This window comes from Camarhynchus parvulus, chromosome 3 (assembly GCF_901933205.1).
Source record: "Camarhynchus parvulus chromosome 3, STF_HiC, whole genome shotgun sequence".
NCBI classification, from domain to species: domain Eukaryota; kingdom Metazoa; phylum Chordata; class Aves; order Passeriformes; family Thraupidae; genus Camarhynchus; species Camarhynchus parvulus.
In genome coordinates, this window is record NC_044573.1 from 79,472,722 (window position 1) to 79,492,955 (window position 20,234).

The window sequence follows — 20,234 nt, forward strand, 5'->3', positions numbered from 1 at the left end:
TCTACCTCTGTCCAAATGCTTTCTGACAGTACACCCAAATATCACAGCAGTCCCTGGTACATGCTTCTTAATGAATGCAAACAACAGCTCACAGACAAGAAGTTTGTATCACCCCTCTGAGCCCAGCCTCCAAATCTTCCACATGAGACTGCACCAGCTTGAGTACAGGGAAGAGCACCATCAGGCCATCAGCCAACAAATGATGAAGTAAGGCAAGAAGAAATGTATTATCAAGAAAGCAGAAAGAAGAGCCTTGATGACTACTTCAGCTTGAGAAATGTCAGGACATGGCAAATAGTCTTTGAGACACAGCAATCAATGGTGGCAGAAATCACAAGCAAGACCAAGCAAACAGAACTAAAAGCACTGGAAAAACAAGTGCCTTTCTCCAGCTGAGTATCTTGAAAGAGAAAGCAACAAAGACTAACAGCTGCCCAGCCTTTGAAGTGGTGGGCTTATGTTTTTATATACACTTTTATGGCTGTGTACTATAAAATTTATAGAAGTTGAACAATTTTTCTTCAGAGGAATCAATCACAGCAGCAGACAGCAAAAAATGGCCAAATGACACAAGGATAATACCTTGTGATACCTCTTCATCTTTAAATAGGTATTTCAAGTGGATGTACATGCAAACTTTTTTCATTATGAATTTTTTTATCCCTCCATTACCTTGCACAAACTTTTTGTTCTCACCTATTTAGGGCTGCAATTGGTAAAAACATAGCAAATGTTACAAAAATTAATTTATATTCATATGCCAACATACGTAGGATGAAAATCAAATATTCAGAAGGAAAAAAGCACCACAAAAAATTGAGTTTTATATGCTTGAGAAAAGTTTATTCTATTTCAGAACCAAAATAGCAATTCTGAGTGGGAGGAAAATACACCTGCAGCAAACAAAGGCCCTTCCCTTTTCACATGCAAAACCCTATGCAAACCAAAATGAGCTAATTTTCCCAAGAGCCTGATGAAGACAGATAACTTTAATCTAATTTAGTGACACCACAAAGGAGAGGAGAGCTGAAGGCTCTGGATCAAGTTTAGTTTTCACCCAGGGTTCTGGGTTCTGTGGTACCTACTTATTAAAGCAGGGAGTTCTGCAATCCCACCACCTACAAGACAAGCGACAATGCAGCCAGCCATGTGAACTGCTATGCAAACACACAGTGACCTCTAACCATGAAGCCTCTATGACACATCACGTGTCAAGATTAGAATCAGTTCTCTCCTACGGTTGGAGTATATGAGCACCAAGCTCTAAGCTTTGGTGGTGGGAAACAGAAACATTACAGCTGCTAAGAAGGACCTTGAACTCCATAAAACCTCACAAGCCATCAGGTTTCTCCCTCCCTCCTGTCTCCAAGCAAGTGAGGCATTTCCTTCGGTAGAGATGAGGAATAGCCTGGTGTCAGCACAGTGCTGCGCTGCTAAGGTAGGCTTCTTTTGGCAAGCAGAGACAAGCTACACAGGAACAAGAAGGCAGCCAAGCCCACCTGTTTCCATCCACGTTGCTTTTGGTGTCTGCCTTGCCCTGGGGGAAGGAGAGGCTGATGCTGCCTCTGCCTCATTTGGAGTGAGGGATAACACTAAGTAAGTCACTTTTTCCTGTCCTTCTACTCAGAGAAGCTCCATGTGCTTCTGGTCAAGCATGACAATGAGGAAAAAAAAAAGGGGTGCCTGATACCAGTCATAGGCAGGATAATTGCCTTGCTGATCATCAGCCTAAAAGGAAGCTCAAATAGCAGAATGATTAAAATTAAGATCTGTAAAACCAGTCACAATTAAGCAAATTCAGTAATCCTGTTTAAAAGGACTAGTGATAACACAAGTCTGTCACTATCCTACTTGGGATAGAATGCAACAAACTTAGAGGGACACCTAAAGGTCCAGGTAAGATTAACCAGCTGGCTCAAGTGCTTAAGGTAGAGCTTAGGGCAAGAATCAGAGTATGAGTATCTATGAAGCAGTGTTAGTTTCAAACACCAAAGTTGATCCACATGCGCTATCTGACAAAAAAGAAAGCACAAACATGAAGCAGAAAGCAGGTCTTAAGATTAGTTTTGTTATTTTCTAACTGTTGGTGGCCCTCTACTTCATGTACCTGACCACAGTTTCTCCTTCTATTGGAAACAAGGTAGACTACAGAGGAATAATCAAATTTTTTCATCAAAGACAAATTTTCTGTCATGCTTCATATGTCTTCTAGATATTTGCTTGCTTGGACTGCCTACTTGACAGGCTTTGGTTTTAAATTTAAGTAAAGTAAGCAATGAATCCGCTGGTAACAGAATGATCAGTAGTGCATATCACCTGAAGGGAACTGAATAATCTCATGTGAGGTCAAAAGGAGTTTAGCCTGTCTTGAGTAATAGTGGTATCACTGCACTTGGAACACATTGACACATCTATGTGTGTGTTTTATATATATATGTATAAATTATACATATTTATGGACACAGATGTACATGTAAATCCTGAACCAGAAAACGTTCAAGCAACTAACTGCTTGACTTCCATGCAAGAATATCAACTGCAAAAAACCTGTTGCAACTTCAGCACATATACAATTGGTAACACATCAAAGAAACATCCTGCTCATGAAGATGTATGTTAATTTCATCACAGATTACAAAATAATCTGAGTTTCAGACAGGAATTGGATAAAACTGCTCCCTGCTTATTTCCTGAAATTTCCCTTGAAAAAGTAACGGTTAAGTAGTAAGTGAAAAAATTTAGTGCAGCAAATAATACAAAAAAAATAAAGAAAAGTAGTGTTCTCTGCTTTACTCTCTTTTTTCTTCTCTAAGTGTAAAGCTTTCTGAATAAAATATGCAAAACTAATTACTTCTGAGACAAGCAACTGCTAAGTGACTATCTATGTAAGATTATTAGCTATGTCCTGTGTGCAATTTAAGTGGGGAAAAATTTTAATAAAAAGATATTTAGGTGTTTTGATCCAAACTTACAAAAAGCACACTTAAGATTGGTCCTATTGTTAACACGACTCTACTTGTTTGCCCCTTGATAATATTCAGAAAAACAAAGAAAAAGCTAACAGCAGGTTAGCTTGTTTTTCTCTGTTTTTTAGACTTATGTTTCTCTGGAACCTCAAGCAATCCAACAATGGATTTGCTTGATGTACCAGAGAAAATACCTTCTCATAACATTCCTAATGGATGAGATATACAAAACTACAAAACTTGAGAGCTCACAACATTGTCTAGGCATTAGTGATCACAATGATAAAAACAATAATGGAGTATTGTACTAACTGGCAAAATAATACTATGGGAAATTGTAATGCCTATGCCTTATCAGCAGAGGAGTGTCAGTCTGCTCTATTTAATCCATGCACAGCTCTGCCAGAAAGCAAATGGAAACAGTGTCCCCATTCTATCTTTCTGAATGGAAATGCTGTGCTACTGTACAAGTGTCAGGAAGAGACAATCCTTCATGGTATCTTTACTACAGCACTTCTATGATTATAAAGAGTCAAGACTTGCAGACAGAAATATAGGATTGAGAGACCTGTACATTGATCCAAATGCTGCCAATATAGCAGCACTGAAAGATCTCTTTGTAATACATACTCATGTTGTTTCAGCTTGCTGTGATTTAGACAGAAGGGCTAGAGCTAGCGGTAAAAGCTGCAGTAAAAGTAGTCCTCACACTTGTATGAACATTCTTTTTTTTTGCCCATATTCCTGGAAAGACCACTATTAATGTATGAAAAAGAAGCCTGAAGAAAACTACATATTGGTCAAACAAGAACAAAGCAGAGATGAACCGGATCTACTGTACACAGACTCCATGCAAAGTCTTGAGTTAAAAGGCTACTCTTTTTGATTGTTTGGCCATTTACAAAGCACAGTTCATACACCGTGTCCCTGGTGTTTCTGGGAATCACTGGTGAAGGAACACCAGTGGAGGATTCTGCATACATCTGTCACACTCTTCCTTAACGACTGTCAATAGGCCAAACAATATTGCTAGACTCATGGGAGTATTTTCTTCAGCAATTTATCATCCTGCAGGCTGGCCTGAAGGTAGAGATGAAGGCCTTGGGTTTCAGGTGAAGGCCTGGGCTGTAACAGATTTATAGCTATTGCCTCTTGCTTTTATTGGGATTGATTCTTAATACTTCCTTCACCATCATCAAGGAAAGCAAGGGTAATACTATCTATTAATTCATGGGAAAGTTTTAGGATAAAAAATTTTTTCAGGGCACTCAAGTGTCACTATATAAAGCGTATTAGTGGCAAACAAGAGGCAGACAAACTACAAGAATTTCTTTAAACAGGACAAAGCTGAACAAACTATTCAAGACAATCAAATACTAGTAAAAACTGGCTTATGATTCCACCTGAACAGAGTTCAAAATGCAAACTCCATGTCATCAGTCAGATTACTATATCAGCTGCTAAGAACAGGTTATCGGTAAAGGTTACATTTCTGATGTCTGTAACTGGTTATATCTTTCAAAACAGCTGTAAGAGTCAGCAATCACATTCTAACCAAAAAACAGAAGATTGAGGATGACAGTAAACATTGAAAGGAGCAAGGTGAAGATGAAAAAAATTTATTTGGTAGCCCAATCCTTCTGCTGCCAAGGAAATGTTACTGAAAACTGACATTTAAATATTATCTGTGTTCAAGCACCAGGGAGAAACACAACACTCAGCTGTAAGCACTTGCAGAGAAGAGTCTTCATGAAGCCTATTATTTTATATGCTTTTGTATGCTTGAGCAACATTTCTTCCACAGTAGATCTACCTGTTCCATTGGCTGCCTCCTATATCTTCAGTACCACCAGGAAAAATGAAATGTATTACTAAAAAATTTTAGTATTTCTATGAAGAAAATAAAATAAAGGAAAATCCTTGATCTTAAATATTCAAAACACACACCAGAAAAACTTTCCTGGGAAGGACTTTTTAAATTAAAAAAAAAAAGTCACCCAATCCCATATCTGAGTCTATAATACCATATAAACTCATGGCAAATTAAAGTCTGAGCATCATGTATCCCACAAGTTATATTCTTACTGATAATACTCAAATTTTTCCTCTGCTGAACCATCATTACAAGGTTTTTGGTGTAACTGCACCCATTGCAATATTTAATGAACTAAAATTTTAATTTAAATTCAGTATTAGGGGTGGAAACTGACTAGTAGCTTCCTCTGTTCCTAAACTAGCAATATTCATTAACTGCGATGATGATGTTCTTTGTCAAATACTACACATGTTCCCCAGTGTTTCGTATTTAACTGACAAGATTCTTGTTATTCTGGGTAGGCATTTGTACAATATGCTAATGGAAGCCTGTTTTGTGACTGTAATTATGATACAGTGAAATTAGAATCTGTAATACATTAAATACTTCTTTAGTTACAAGTGTGTGCATGGCTATGCTGGTACTATTGAAAGGCATTTAAAGAACAATGCAATCATCAGGCACCATCAGCATAGGATCAAAAGGAGAAAGACTGCTTAACAAATTTGATAACCTTCTATGACAAGGTCATCTGCCTGGAATTAAGGATTAGGCAGTGGATGTCATTTCTCTGGATTTTAGTAAAGCTTTTCAAAGTAGTAAATACTGTCCCTCTCAGCACCCTTCTGCACAAGCTGTCCAGCTGTGAGATGAGCTGAGTGTAAAACTGGGCTCCAAAGGTCATAGTGAATGGAACTACATTTGCTTGGCACCAGCACTGTTCCTCAGAGCTCAGCTCTAGTGTCAGTTGTGTTCAATGTGTTTATCAATTGTTGGGACCCAAGAACCAAATGTACCATTAGCACATTTGATGATGATACAAAACTGGAAACTGCTGCTGATTCTGTTGAGGGGCAAGATGCCTTGCAGAGGGATCTAGATAAACAGGAGCAGGGAAATTATTAATGGCATGAAATTTAACAAGTTGAATTGCCAGTTTCTGCACCTGGTATGGAATAATGCCAGGCACAAGTATGAATCAGGAGAGGAGTGGCTGGAGAGCAGCCCTGCAGAAAGGCATCTGGGGTGCTGGGTAACAGCAGGCTCCATGTGAGTCGGCAGCTAGGCAGGCAAAGCCCAACCTGGGATCACCAAACCCAGCATCGCCAGCTGCTCAAAAGAGGTGATTGTCCCACTGTGTTCAGAGTTCAGCCTCACCTTCAGCACTGGGTGGAGTTCTGGCCCCCACCACTTAAGGATGTGGTGTAATCTTTTTACATGTATAAAGATTACACTGAAACATTCCAATGCCAAGAAAAAAAAAGAAGAAAGAACGTGTCTTTTCACTGGTCCTTGGATGCATCTCCAGAGGACAACAAAGCTGGTGAAAGGGCTGGAAGGAGTGTCCTGTGAGGAGCAGCTGAGAACCTGAGGTTCATCTAGTTTGGAGAGAATGAGACTGAGGGGTGACCTCATTGCTCTCTAAAGCTTCTTGAGGAAGGAAAGTAGAAAGGGAGGTGCTGAGCTCTTCTCCCTAGTATCCATTGACAAGACACATGGGAATGTTCAAAGCTGCACCAGGCAAGGTTCAGACTGGACAAAAGGAGGCACTTCTTCACAAAGAGGGTGACCAAACATTGGAACAGGCTTCCTAGAGCAGCGTTTATGAGGTATTTGGACAATGCCTTTTAACACCATGCTTTAGCTTTTGATGAGCCATGAAAGCGGCCAGGCAGTTGGACCACAGATCATGGTTGGAGCAATCCCTTTCAACTGAAAGACTCTATTCTCTTCTAAAGTTAAAAAAAAAATTAAAACAAACACCTCAGCACCCAACAAAAACCCAATCAATCACAAAACTACCACCAGTAGTCTCTGATATTCAATTAATTGTGGGCATGACTCCACCAAGGTCTCTGACATTTCTGAAAGTGAAGATTTTGTCAGCCCTTCCATTCAGTCCAACTAATAAGAAGACGCCTTTTATAAGGTACATAAGGAGCACCAAAACCACCCCAGATCCAAGCCACTGATAGATAAAAGGGAAAGTGTGAATAACCTTGGTAAGCAGATAACGATACAGTATACTGAAGTGCTGAATAATTGGGATTTTTTAAATTGCAGGTAAACAAAGGTTTACTTCATAGCTTTTGTGTCAAGTACACAGCAACAGTATTTATTTCCACCACAAGATCACTTCAGAGTGAGTCCCTCCCAGCAGAAACACCCTATTTCTGCAGTTAAACATATGTCTTGTTTTTTATGCCTAATAAAGAACACAAACTCACCAGGGTACAGAAGATGCATTGGCATTGTGCTATTGTTGTCATCTGCTCCACGGGGTATTCACCAAGGCAGAGCTTACAGGACACTAATGGGTCAAGTACCAAGTCCCAGGTAGGCCTGTATCTTGCTGTAGTCATTGCAGAGCAGTCTGAAGAACAGCACAAAAAGTAAAGATACTCCATTATTTCCTTATATTGATAGTCAGTACATCTCTGCCATCAAAAATCACAATGTCAGATATTGCCTGTTGAGTTTGTTTTTTCCAACAACCACACTAACCGGCAACAGTCAACTTGACAGTGCCAGCACTTGCATTCCCTTGTACATCCCCTGCCTGATAGAATTGGCATACAGAAAGCAGAAGGAAAAACAACCCCCACACAATACACTAAACACATGAAAGCAAACAGGAATACCCTTAGGTCACAGGCTTTTGTCACACATTACAAACACAAAAATCCCATTTCCAATTCCTGTGATTTTCATTACTAGCTACAAGTTTTCTCTCACAAACGTTAAAATTTTCTCATGATGTTCCTTAACCTCATCTACTCAGGCAAGACTCAAAAGGTCTTTCATAAACCAGGCATTTATTATGCCCTTTTCCAGCATGATGATATTTCAACTCACAGAGCCAGATATTTTTGTTCCCAGGAGCATGACAGATCAATCAGTTTGCTGTTAATTTTAGCAAGAACAATAAATATTTTGAGTACACTGCAAGTTTTAGCCTGCAATTTCCTCCAACCCTTTCAATATGCTGAGAGCACAACTTTGCTGTAACAACAACCATCTGGGGCAAATAAGAGCACAAAGTGAGCTATAAGAAGAGGCTAATATAACCTATATATCACCCTCAAGACAGTGATAGGATAGGATCATGCAGAGCATCTTTATCCTAGGCTTCAGGGCCCAGATGGTGTGTTGTCAACTGACTAAGCAGAAAGAAAATCTCACACATAAGAAATGTATTCCCAAAGAGAAAAGCTAATTTATGAATTTTACATGAAGAAAAACAAAACAAAAACCCACACACTCCCCCAAAACATCTAGGGTAACTTATGGAGTACATCAAATTTTAACAACATATTTACTAGTAATGTTTTATCACTGTGACATTGACCTCCTGAGCATAGAAAATTCACATCCCAAGCTGTTGAAAGGTTCACATTATCATGCCTTTCTCCTTCCCAAAATTAGGTGGTTCCTTACCATCATTACACCAGCAGTTATGTTACTCAGATCATGGTTACAGTTTTTTCAGGGTTTGTTTTCTTTTTTTTCCTCCTTTTTTCCCCTCTGCCTCCACTACTCCTTGCAGGAAATGCTAATTTTTAAGTCATATCTGTGAACTTTGCAAACCTCCAGAACTGCAACAAACTAATGTTTACTAGACTAGATTTAGGCAAATGTTCAAGAAAAGTGTGCTTTTTGTCCCCCAAGAAATCATGTGCAGACTTCACAAACATTTATTTGAAGTCCAAGTCTTTGATATTCAATTAATTGTAGGCATGACTCCACCAAGGTCCCCAACATTTTTGAAAGAAAGTGAAGATTTTGTCAGCCCTCCCATTCAGTCCAATTCAGTAGAAGATGCTTTTTATGATGTACATAAGTACAATCAAAAGATTTTTTCCTAGTGCAGTCAACAGAGAGAAGGGGTGAGAGAATAAAGGTTAAGTAACCCCATTTCCAGAGCTGCTCTAGAGCACTTCCTCTGAAAGCCCACAAACCAACTCAACACTGTTTCAAAGCAAAAACATGGAACAGCCCCAAAGACCAGCACAAGAATAATGGCTCCACCTCACAAAATACTACTTGTGCTGTGCAGCCTTTTCTGAGACCTCAACATGAAAGTCCTACATGGTGATGTGAATGAAACCCCATGATTTCTAAGGCTACTAGACTGCTTCTATACTTCACCACTACTTTTTCATTTCACTCACAAATTACTAGCAAAACCAAATTCCTTCTTCCAAACTTTGGTTTATCTGACATACACAGATTCATGAGGTATTTGAGAAGTAGTGACCAAATACATCTGAACTGTCTGCTATTAGTTATTTGCTTGTCCTGCCTAGTCTATTGCATATCTGATGGGTATGGTTCCAAGTAGATGAAATCAGGAAATGACCAACAGAGGACAGATTACCTTAAGGATGCACTTGCATACATCAGGCAGACCAAAATCTCAGCAAATTTTATAGTTAAGATGTAGAATCTGACACAATTCCGACTAAAGCTCACTGAATGTATGGCATAGTTCAATTCAGGAAAAAGAAATATATATATTCAGTGTGGGTCAATAAGTGACAACAAAGGGAAAATATCAAGCTTTCAGCCTCAAGGCTTAGCCTCATTTTCTAGGATATTCAATAGAGGCTTACTGGGATCACTGTGGTAATTCCACTTCTGCAGAACAACTATACTGCAATAACGCCTCACTGGCAAATATTTCTCCTCTTTTTTCTTTTGCAAAGCAAGAATCAATCAAATTAAAATGCCTTTCAAGTTGGCTTTCAATAGACCAGCAGAAATCAGCCGTCCCATACAGCTGGCATGTATTCCATGCTGAATTCAGCCATGGTAATAACTGAGCAAAATCTGAATTCAGCCTCAAATGGTAGCAGAGCCATTCCTGCTCTCCCCTCCTTGCCAAACACCTTCTTTTAATAAAGAAATTTTACATTCACTATGGGGCAAGGAGAGGACACAATGTCACTGATGCCATTAAAGCAAGGACCAAGAAATTTGCCACCTAGCCTAAAAAGGCTTGTACAAAAAACCTCCACACCCCACTGGATCATCTCTCCTGGGTACCCCTGTAAAGGAACAGAGAATGAAGCTTTTCAATGCATGGACTCGTCTTGTTTCATGATCATCCAGCACACTGGATAATAATAATAAGCTTCTCTGTTTACATCACAACATTTAAAAAAGCTTATAAAAATAAAGCATAAAACCAAGCCACAAACTTGTAAGAGAAAAGTAGAAAAACACCTTCTTTCAAAACCAGATTAAAACTCCTATTGTTCCACAACTGTGGCCTCTTATGGCTTCAGATTGCATTCTCATGCCTTCTAGTGATGTGCAATATCTCAGGAAGAATGCTAAGTAATTGCAAGAAAGATAAGGTAACTAAAAGGATTTCTAGAGGAACAAGATATTGAAAAACATCTTGGTGTGTCATTGTGTTGAATGACAGCACTATTTACACAGCCAGTAGAAAAATCTGCCCCATGGTTTGGCTATTTACTAGGAGGTCCCAAGAAATAATGCTAGTGAAGGTACAGCTCAACAAACCCCAGCACACTAAATATGTAGTTCACTGGAGATTGTGTTGCTTGCCAAACTCAGTCCAAACAAATATTGACAGCAGATACACCAAATCAGACTTAGAGGCACGGAAAATCAGAAGAGAAGTTGGTCATCAGTTCAAACTCCCAATTCTACTGCAGTCAAGTTCAATCCCATTTATGTATTTTTGCTGACTGTGGTCAGCAAAACGGTAACACTGAATTTGTAAGATATACGGTTAGATAGCATGTGATTTTCTGGGAAAGCATCCCAAAGCAAATGGGAAGTCAGAAGGAAATAGCTTTAGAAAGAGTTTGTTCAGAGCAGTCTTTCATAAATAATTAACAACCTGACTAATGACTGTTTAATTCTTCAATCATGTGCATGTCTACACTGAAAGGGAACCTCTGCATAAAGAGGGAGAAGGGACTGAAGTCTTCTTACTGTAATAACAAAATATATACGAATGTGACTCTTAGGCACTCCTGGAGATGTGCATGGAAAGAAAAGAAAACTTTCATTATTTCTGAAGAATTAATGAATTAAGTGAATATGAACTATTTCTGAACAGTAATCCCTCGGCTTTTGGTCCGCCTACACAGACTACATTTTCTAGTGAGAACAAGTGGCTGATAACATCTGAATAGAACAATTCTTTTCAGGCCTCAAAGAGTTGCAGAAAACAGTGAAGCAGAAATACTGTGAAAACTTCTAAGGAAGCAGAAAATAATGCAACTTTCTTCATAAAATTCATTCAAGAAACCATACAACAATATGATTTTTTATTGTACACTAGTCAAGTATTTCACAGCATTGTATATTTAAACTGCAATTGCATCATCAACACTTAGGATGCATGACTGCCTATGTGAGAAGAGTGACTAGAAAATAGGGATAAATAGTAGTCATATGTAGCACACTTGCTGGTGGGTCTTTTCCACCAAGCAAGACTCAAAATAGAGATTTCAGCAGAATCTCAATTTCAGCTTTAGGTCAGGGATGAGTTTAATTTCTAAATTAACGGCCTCAGTTCCCACTCCTACCAGACAGATAGTTAATCAGGTACACTTAAGTCACCTTCCTTAAGGAGTTAACTTAATCTGAATTTATTGACATGATGAAAAGCATGAAAACAGAAATCAAAGGAAGGGACTTAAATGGTATTTAAAATTTGGTCTCAATCTTCTTGTCCTTCTTTATCAAAATAACTCCAATTAAAGTAATACGGGCTACTAGATGAAATCAGATATCTGCTATAGTACAGTTTTAGTATTGTGGATAAATATTTATAGATTAAAATAGTATATAATACAGACTGCATTTCCTCCTATATAAAGTCATCTGTTTGTACAATTGTATGGATTTTTTAATGTATGAAGTATGTTTCTATATTATACATTTATACCACTAATATTTATAACAATATAAATCCGTACAAAAAACTACATATTTTTACTTACGTGGAAGAAGCCCACAGATGTCTGAAGTGCAGTCATCTGTAGAAAGATTACTACAGTGCACTCTGGAACTGACAATGCCTACCACTTCTTTTAAGTCAATATTTTTGACTTTGAGCCTTCCTCTGCAGCCACAGCTGTGGCTCATCACACATGATCCCACAGCTATGGGCTGTACCCTCAGGGCAGCAGGGACTACCCCTCGTGATCCAGGTGGCTGAGGGCATTCAGCAACAGTCCTGCGGCTTGCATTATTTGCTACCCCTCTGTCAGAGCTAGAACTTGATGCCATTTTTCACTGCTCCAAGGCTTTTCCAAAGATCTTCAGAAGGATCACATGAAAGAAGCCTACATGACATAATTGACCACTTTGCAAATGTTTTGTGTTGGTGGCACCAGTTGTTATTATGCAACTATATCACAGATAAGGTCATTTTAAAGTCACTTTATATAGCAAAATAATTGTTACATCCACCACCAGGTAGATTTTACAATAACAAACTGGCAGGCAGACTCCATATCTCTCACTTATCAGTCACAGTTAGTTACTGGCATCTATCACTGCAGTAGCTGTGTCTCCAAGTCTTCATCTTCACAGAACTGCCTGGTAAAGCAGAATAACCCTCTCTGACAGGTGTCAGTCACACTGACACAAGACTGATTTACATGGATGTTTAGGGATTACTAACTTCAGAGTTTTGATGCCTGCCTTCCTTACATTCTTAAATCCTGTCAACCTGTCAAATGCCTACCTAAGTCTCCAAACTCATTCATAAATCTGATCCACAATCAACTGCACAAGTCCGGCAGATAGGTATCATCCTTTGAATTCCAGACAATCCCACTAAAGCCACATTCTTTATTCCAGCAGTATAAGAGGCTGCTATTTATAGGCATAACTTTTCTACATGTATGAAACTTCAACTTAGAGTAGTGCAGAAAGTCATATCAGCTTTGTCTATTGTGAGCTCTTCAGACCTAGCCTTTAAGTCCCTACACAGACTAACCACAAATTTCAACCTCTCCAGATTCTTATCTTCAAGCTATTCCAAGGCCCAAGCCCAGAAGATATAAAAGACCATGTATAAAAGCTTTAGAACACTATCAACAACTGCAGTCTACCAGACAATAAAGCACATGCAAAACAAAATCTTACTTTCAGTTGAAACAATTATTCGAAGGACTTTAGTCCACTCATGAGTAGCCACTATGTTTCTTTGCTTTACCTCCCTGACTGATAAAATCCTGTATTTTAAATATTTATATATGTATCATATACACACACACACATATATGTATATATGTGTACAGATATAGTGTATAAATAAAGATTAAATGGAAACATTCCAATGCCAAGAAAAAAAGAAAGTATGTGTCTTTGCACTGACAAATGGTATCTGAACAGTAACATTGAGTGCAAAACAGAATAAATCTAGTGGATTGCTTCAGGGACAAATCACTTTTAGGGCATGTTAAAAGAAGAAAAAAAACTTACACCATTTTCTTTGCTAAATATCTGGGTAAATTTTTTCTTATTTGTTTTCTAGGGAAATTAGAATATTATATACAGCAACCACCCCTGCCAAAACCTTAGACAATGGAGTTTGATTACTGCACAGACCATAAAAGATGTTAAGATTAGAAAAGCAATGGACAGTTTCTAGATCTATGGATATGAGAATATTGCCTATCAAATACATGGGTGGGTAGAGAGGAAAAGATATTATTGCGACAAATACAGAAAACAAGAGATTGTTAAAACTCCTCCTTCAAAAGAATACTACAAATAGACATGCCATAAGCTGTCCATGCAGAAGTGCCCCAGAGAGCTAGATCCTTGCACATATTCCAAAAAATACAATCAGTGAATGTGACAGAGCCAAAGACTTTCCTGACCTTGCATTTTCCTATGTTTGTCACCAGCACTGGTGCCACTGTGGCTTCTTGTAGCACTGCCAAACAGCAGCAACCTGAAATAAACTGGGTGAGGCTCTTATTCAGATCCTGTAGGCAAGGGTGAAAACATTTCAAAGAAAAAAAGAAAATCACTTAATTTTATCTGAAAGAAACTGTAAATGGGAAAAGCAAACAGGCAGAAGGGAAAGAACTGGAAGAGTCAAAGGTAAGAAAAAATAAATATAATAGAAAGGAAAGTGGTATAATAAGTAAAACAGTTGAAAACATAGGAAAGACAGGAGAAATCTTGAGAAAATAGCTGAAATAGATCAACTTCCCAGCTCATCTCAGTAGTGTAGTTCTGTACAGAGTAAAATAACAATTGAAATGGAATCCCTCTGCAATATGACCCAAACATTCAATATTCCCAAAAGATGACACAAACAAAAGGACAGGTGTGTAACTACTAAAGAACATTGCTCAGAATTCATGTGTCTAATCAATGTTTGTTATCTAAGAGATTATAAAAGCATTGGAGCAGCAGATGACCTCAGGCAAAAGCTGGGAAGCCCTTGCATTATGCCATTTCCCAGTACTGGAGTCCTAGATCCTCTGCACACCTCAGAGCCCTCTCAGCAGCCAGAGGCACAAGGCTTAAGATAATTTGAAACAGTGAAGTCAAGATGATACACATTTTAAAGCCTCCTCATCTCTGCTGGATGGGAAAACTCCATCCTGTATAATATGGGAGAAAGGTCTGGACACTGTAGAACTGGTTTTGCAACTGGATCTAAAATTGGCACGAGTGCAATATGTTTTAGTCTGGAGAGAACAAGCCTGCCCATCTCATTTTCTTGCTTTAAGAGTCATCAACCTATTAGATACTTATTAGAGACTTCCAAAACCTCACTGCAGTGAACCACTGCCTTTGAATACTGAGGCAAATACCAAGGCACCATATGTGAATTACTGTATAGCTACAGGTGTATAAAATATAATATACAAAATATATACAAAGGTGAGGGAGGTCACAGGTTAAATCACTAACAGACAAAATGTTTAAGCTCTGAGTATTTTAGAGAGGGGAACATTAGCTGCACACAGAATAGGTCTTAAAGTGAGCCAAGATGAAGCCAACCTAAAGCAGACTGATCTTAAAGTCAGTTGTAACCTAAGCACAGCTGCAACAACCCCACAGTGTAATCTGGCAGTCAGAAGTGACTTGAGACCAAATAGTGTCCTAGCTTGTAAAGGCCGCAGTAATAAGAAGGGCACAGACAATTCCACTGCTTTCTAGGGAAGCATTTTATTATTTTCCAGAAATCCCTAGACCACCCACTCAAAATCAATTGCTTTGCTATGTCTTTCCTCCCATCTCTTATATTTCCCCATGTTTTTATTTCCTCTTCCCCAACTCTTTTCCCCTCCACCCCCTTTCTTCTTTCCTCCAATTCTTTCCCTCCCCTCTGCTTACAAGAATTGATGAATTAATGCACTCTGGGCTGTCTCCACACAAGCAATAAATCAGTAAGGAGCAGTTTGAAGCTCTGACATACCACAAGCTTTTTCCTTCTCCACAGCTGACTCTCCCAGAAAAGTAAACCCATGTTTACATGAAGTCCAAATAACACCAAGTTTGAGCTCTGTAAGAGCTTTCTTCCTGGGGGGAAAGAGAAAAGCCTTAGAGACTTCAAGCTAGAAACCACATTTAAAGCTATGCAAAGTTATTGTGAAACTGAAAATATGAGCAAGGGGAATGGAGCCCTAGTTCTGACTGAGACACTTGGACCACCTCTCAAAAGGAAATCAAAACTGTTCTTCTACTTGCAACTATGACAAAATGCCTGCTTAAGGCATGCTGTATCTCCATTGTGCTTCACAAGCCTCAGATGAGTACATGGGATTGAAAGACCCACCACAAACGCTCTCAAGGTGTCACTTGCATACTAACAGTGGAGCTCAGGTTTGAACAACAGCTCCTGCACTAGCTGTAAGGCAGCACATATTCAAGCACTGTCCCTTCCTATGCTAGACCTGAAATGCAAAGCAGATATGCTGCTGGCTGAAAGCATCAGAGTGGGGTGAAGTATGGTTAACTTCCCTGTAGCTCTTTGTTCCTTTGACTCAGTAACAACCACAAAATTTCAGGTAGGTAGGTATTGGTAAGAGACAGCATCTTCCACAGCTCTCAGTATGGACAAGTTCCTGGTCTCATGTCCCACATCTACCCCTCAGAGATTAAAGGTTTCCCTTGCTCTGAAGAGTTATCTTCCACAAGAGGGAGAAGAACCAAGAGAGCACATTTAATCAATAAGAGTAGAAAGAATGTACTGCCAAAACACAGGAAAAGTCCTCATAGAGTAAATTTTTATAGATGTGTTTTGTGCACTCATTACAATCACATGGAAAGTTATTTTTACTTTTTCCAAAACTATTCCTAAAACCAGCAACTCTAGTGAGAAGTCAGACAGCTTCTCTTCCAAACCACCAGCTTGGGTCATACTGTTTCACCCTGTGAATTAGATGACACGGTATACACACTCATTCCCCATGCTGGTGTGACACACAGGACTAAGCATAAGGAAAAACTTAGGATGGGATTTAGACTGCCCAAGATAGTTATGCTGCTGCTGGTGCCTAAAGAAGCAGATTTTCAGATAACTGCCTACACTACTTATTCAGAGAGAGGAAGGAAAGTGATTCTGAAGACCTTCAGAGGAAGACAGTGTTTCTAATACCAGGCACCTCGGTCAAGGGGAAAAAACCCACACAAACAGGAAAAAAAAAAACCAAAAAAACCACCACACATGTTTCTGTAAGAATTCTGTCCCCTAATAATAACCAAATGACTTGAGCTATGCAGTGGTCTGAATTATATATCAGTACATATACCCCTCCCACTACCACGAACACTGAAAAAATTGATATAGCCTGCTCAGTACTTCCTGCAGACAGGATTTAGTCTGATCAACACTAGCTGCTACTCATTGTTTTTCTTACTTAGTCCTAAATTTAAAAATAGATAAGAGAACAAAATATTTTTATCATTATTCATATATTCTGATACTTTACATGACAAAAATTACAACTATCAGCTAGGACACGTTACAACAAATCTCTAGCCTGATACACTTGATGCCTCTGGATTCAAATCTCTCTTTCTGCACAATTCAAATCCAATCGATTATTCCCCAGCATCCCCCTAGAAGTTGTCTTTTTAACCCCTGTTGTTCCAATTTCCTCCTGCTCGAAGGAGCCTGCCCTCTTCCCATCATATCATCTGTAGCCCAATCCAGTTCTTCACTCTCACTGTCCTACTAGGCAACTGGCTGCTCCTTTCCTCTCTGGCAAAGGGGCAAGCACAGTGCTACAAAATTTAATTATATGTTAGTCTATGTTACTATCTCAGCCATGCCACCTTGATGAAAAAAAGTGGTGTTTGTTTCCAAGTTTTATCTTGCATATCCAGAATTCCAACTATGTGTCTCCACGTCTTTGTATGACAGCCAGCACATGCCTGTGCACAGATATGTCACTCACATTGGCCAGGAAACTTAAAGACAGATGTTTAATATACAACAGTGCTTGGATTAGGGACAGATGCTTAGTTTCTCTCTCTTCTAAATGATGGTCTGGTCAAGTCATTTAGCACAGGCCTTGCAAGAGCCTCAACAAAAACATTCAAGGGAAAGTTCTTATGTCAGTGTGAACCACTAAGTTTGCATGCAGAAAAAAAAAAAGAATCTGATGATTAGAACATAAGAGTTATAAGGAACAACTGATAACCTCTTCTGTCCCAAACTTACTGCAGATCTGAACAGCTCATGCAGCTTAGTCACACAGACACCTCAGATGGTACCTACCAACCACATGGGCTGAGCAGAGGATGGGGGGATGAGCAGTGCATTAGCTGCCTGAGTACATGTTTTCCTGCACTTCTCCCTCTGCAGAGAATCAGCATGTAACAGTACTCTCAGGGGTATAATAAATTAGCCTCAACATCAGCCCCAGCCCTAATTCTTCACAGTAATATTACTGTTGCACAGTAATGCTTCCAGCTCCTCCCTCCCTATCTTAAAACAACATTTGCAGTACAATACACATATAGAGCCCTCATTTACTGCAGAAAGCAGCAGCACATGGCAGAGACCGTGCCTAATGCCTCTGCAACCACACAAGCAGAGATACCAAAACCAAAGACTGAAGTACTGAGGGCACATAGAGATAACTGAAAGCATAACAGGGAAGGAAAAAAGAGCACAGAATCACCACAGTGATGGAAAGTCTCCCGTCAGGGCTCCCCTTGTCTAGGTAACAAATACAGTAAGTTACAGACCTCTTGATTTTGGAAACATATGCAGAGAAATTCTATTGTGATTTCCTCTGTACCACTTTCTACACGTGAGGACAGCTCAAAAGTCAATAGGCGTTGGTCTCTGGTTTATTACTTCTAGTTTACATTTAGTTTTCTCCTTTTACTAATGAATAATTGTAGCAAATTAAGATCAAAAATTAAATTTTGGCACTTGAACTATAGTTTCCTTCCTCATTTACAACAAAATGTTAAGAACAAGCTTCTGAAAGCTCTACAGCGGCAAATCACTTTACTAAATAAATTAATCAGTAGGACTAATTTAAGAGGCAGTAGGCAGAAACTGACACACAGAAAGTTCCACCTGAATATGAGGAAGAACTTCTTTGTTGTGGAGATAACTGCACAGGAACAGGTTTTCCAGAGAAACCTGGAGAAATTCAGTAACTGTCTGAACACAAATCTGTGCCATGTGTTGCAGGATGACCCTGTTTGAGCAGGGAGGTTGGACTGTATGATCTACTGCAGTCCCTTCCAGCTTGACCCACTCTTATTTCAATCTTTGGGATTTTAAACCTTTACTATTACAGAAGAGACTTGGCTTTTGAGTTACACAAACAGAAGAGATGTCAAAAGTTATTCTAGGAATATACCAATAGAATAAGCTATCAAAAAATCAGTTAAATAAAGCTTTTCTAACATCAAGTTAGCAAAATCAATTTGAATTGCAATAAAAATATAAATAAAAAAGTATGGTACCTTAGCATGGCATCTGTGTATTAGTGTAGCCTAGCACTACATAGCACTGTATTGCTATGAAGAGAAAGCTGAAGGTACTTAAGACAATCCCTTACATCTTCTACATACTCCCATAATTCATCCTGTTAAAGAGGGAACACCTCAGGTACCAATGGCGCAGGCATTAATACCTAGTACACGAGAGTACTTTGCTGTAGATTTGGTATGCAGTGCATGTGACAGCCTACTCAAGAGAGGAATTGCTTGCTATTGTTTTGCATCATCTCCTAGCACTCCTATACCATATTAACCCCTTCCCCAAATTAACACAGATGTTGCAACTGATAGCCAGTCCTGGTGTTCAGGATACACCCCATGCTGAACATCTACTGGAGCACTTTTGGGTTTTGTATCTGTACAAACCACCCACATCTTGCTCAATCTGTAACTTTTATATGCTCCTGCACATGGGCAGGAAGGATGCTGAAACACAGTCCCCACTACACATCTTGTGGGTCATAATGCTGACCTGCTTACTAGCAGAAAGCACACTGGGCACACAGATGGAAAACACCTACTTGCTCTTCAGTTTCCCAGCAGAGAGATCTGGTTTGCTGCATAAAGAGACTGAAATTTGCATAGACTTATTCTGGCAAGGACAAAAGCATTTTTAGTGCAGCTTAACCTTGTGGTTATTATTCTAAGGGTTTACAAAAAAAAGCTTTAAAAACAAAAAGTAAACAAAGAGCTTTTCAGTGAGTCCTGATGGTTTTTAGAAGAAGTGAAATTATCAGAATTAAGTAATCTTATTTCCTAAAGAAGGAAATAAAATAAAGCAGTGATACTTATATTTTAAAAGCATTTACATGCACAATATTTTCCCTAAGCCACTTCATAAAATGAGCTCCTTCCAGAGGTAAAAATGATCAGTCTGTCCATTACCAAAAAAGTAACTAAAAAGGTAACTAAAGTTTATCCCACAAAAACAAAACCCAGGAAAAGGCTAAGAGTTCTTTGAAAACACGTTTCTCCTTATGTAAAATAACTGTGTCAAGCCTTTTACCTTGGACATTGGTTATGTCTGCAAAAAACCTTTTCAGGACATTGACATATATTCATATAGGTGCTCAGAACAGTCCCAAACAAGTTTATTAACAGAAATAACTGCAAATTCCTCTGGGGAAAAGATTCTCTAATGTTTGCATGGCGCACACTGCAGTGGGCCAGAAGTTACAGAAGTTTACATCAATACAAACAAGCTGTAAGACAATTCAACTAATAGTAATAGCCTTGGTACTAAATTCTCT

General features: G+C 38.9%; 1 protein-coding gene across 1 annotated transcript in view; it reads right to left on the reverse strand.

Moving 5' to 3' along the window:
• Positions 1-20,234, reverse strand: part of RNF144A (ring finger protein 144A) — a 62,922-nt gene that overhangs the window by 20,664 nt on the left and 22,024 nt on the right. The window contains exon 3 of the mRNA XM_030945111.1: positions 7,230-7,375. Within this exon, the coding sequence (XP_030800971.1) occupies positions 7,230-7,364 (135 nt within the window). The 5' untranslated portion in view covers positions 7,365-7,375. The remainder of the gene's footprint in view (positions 1-7,229; positions 7,376-20,234) is intronic.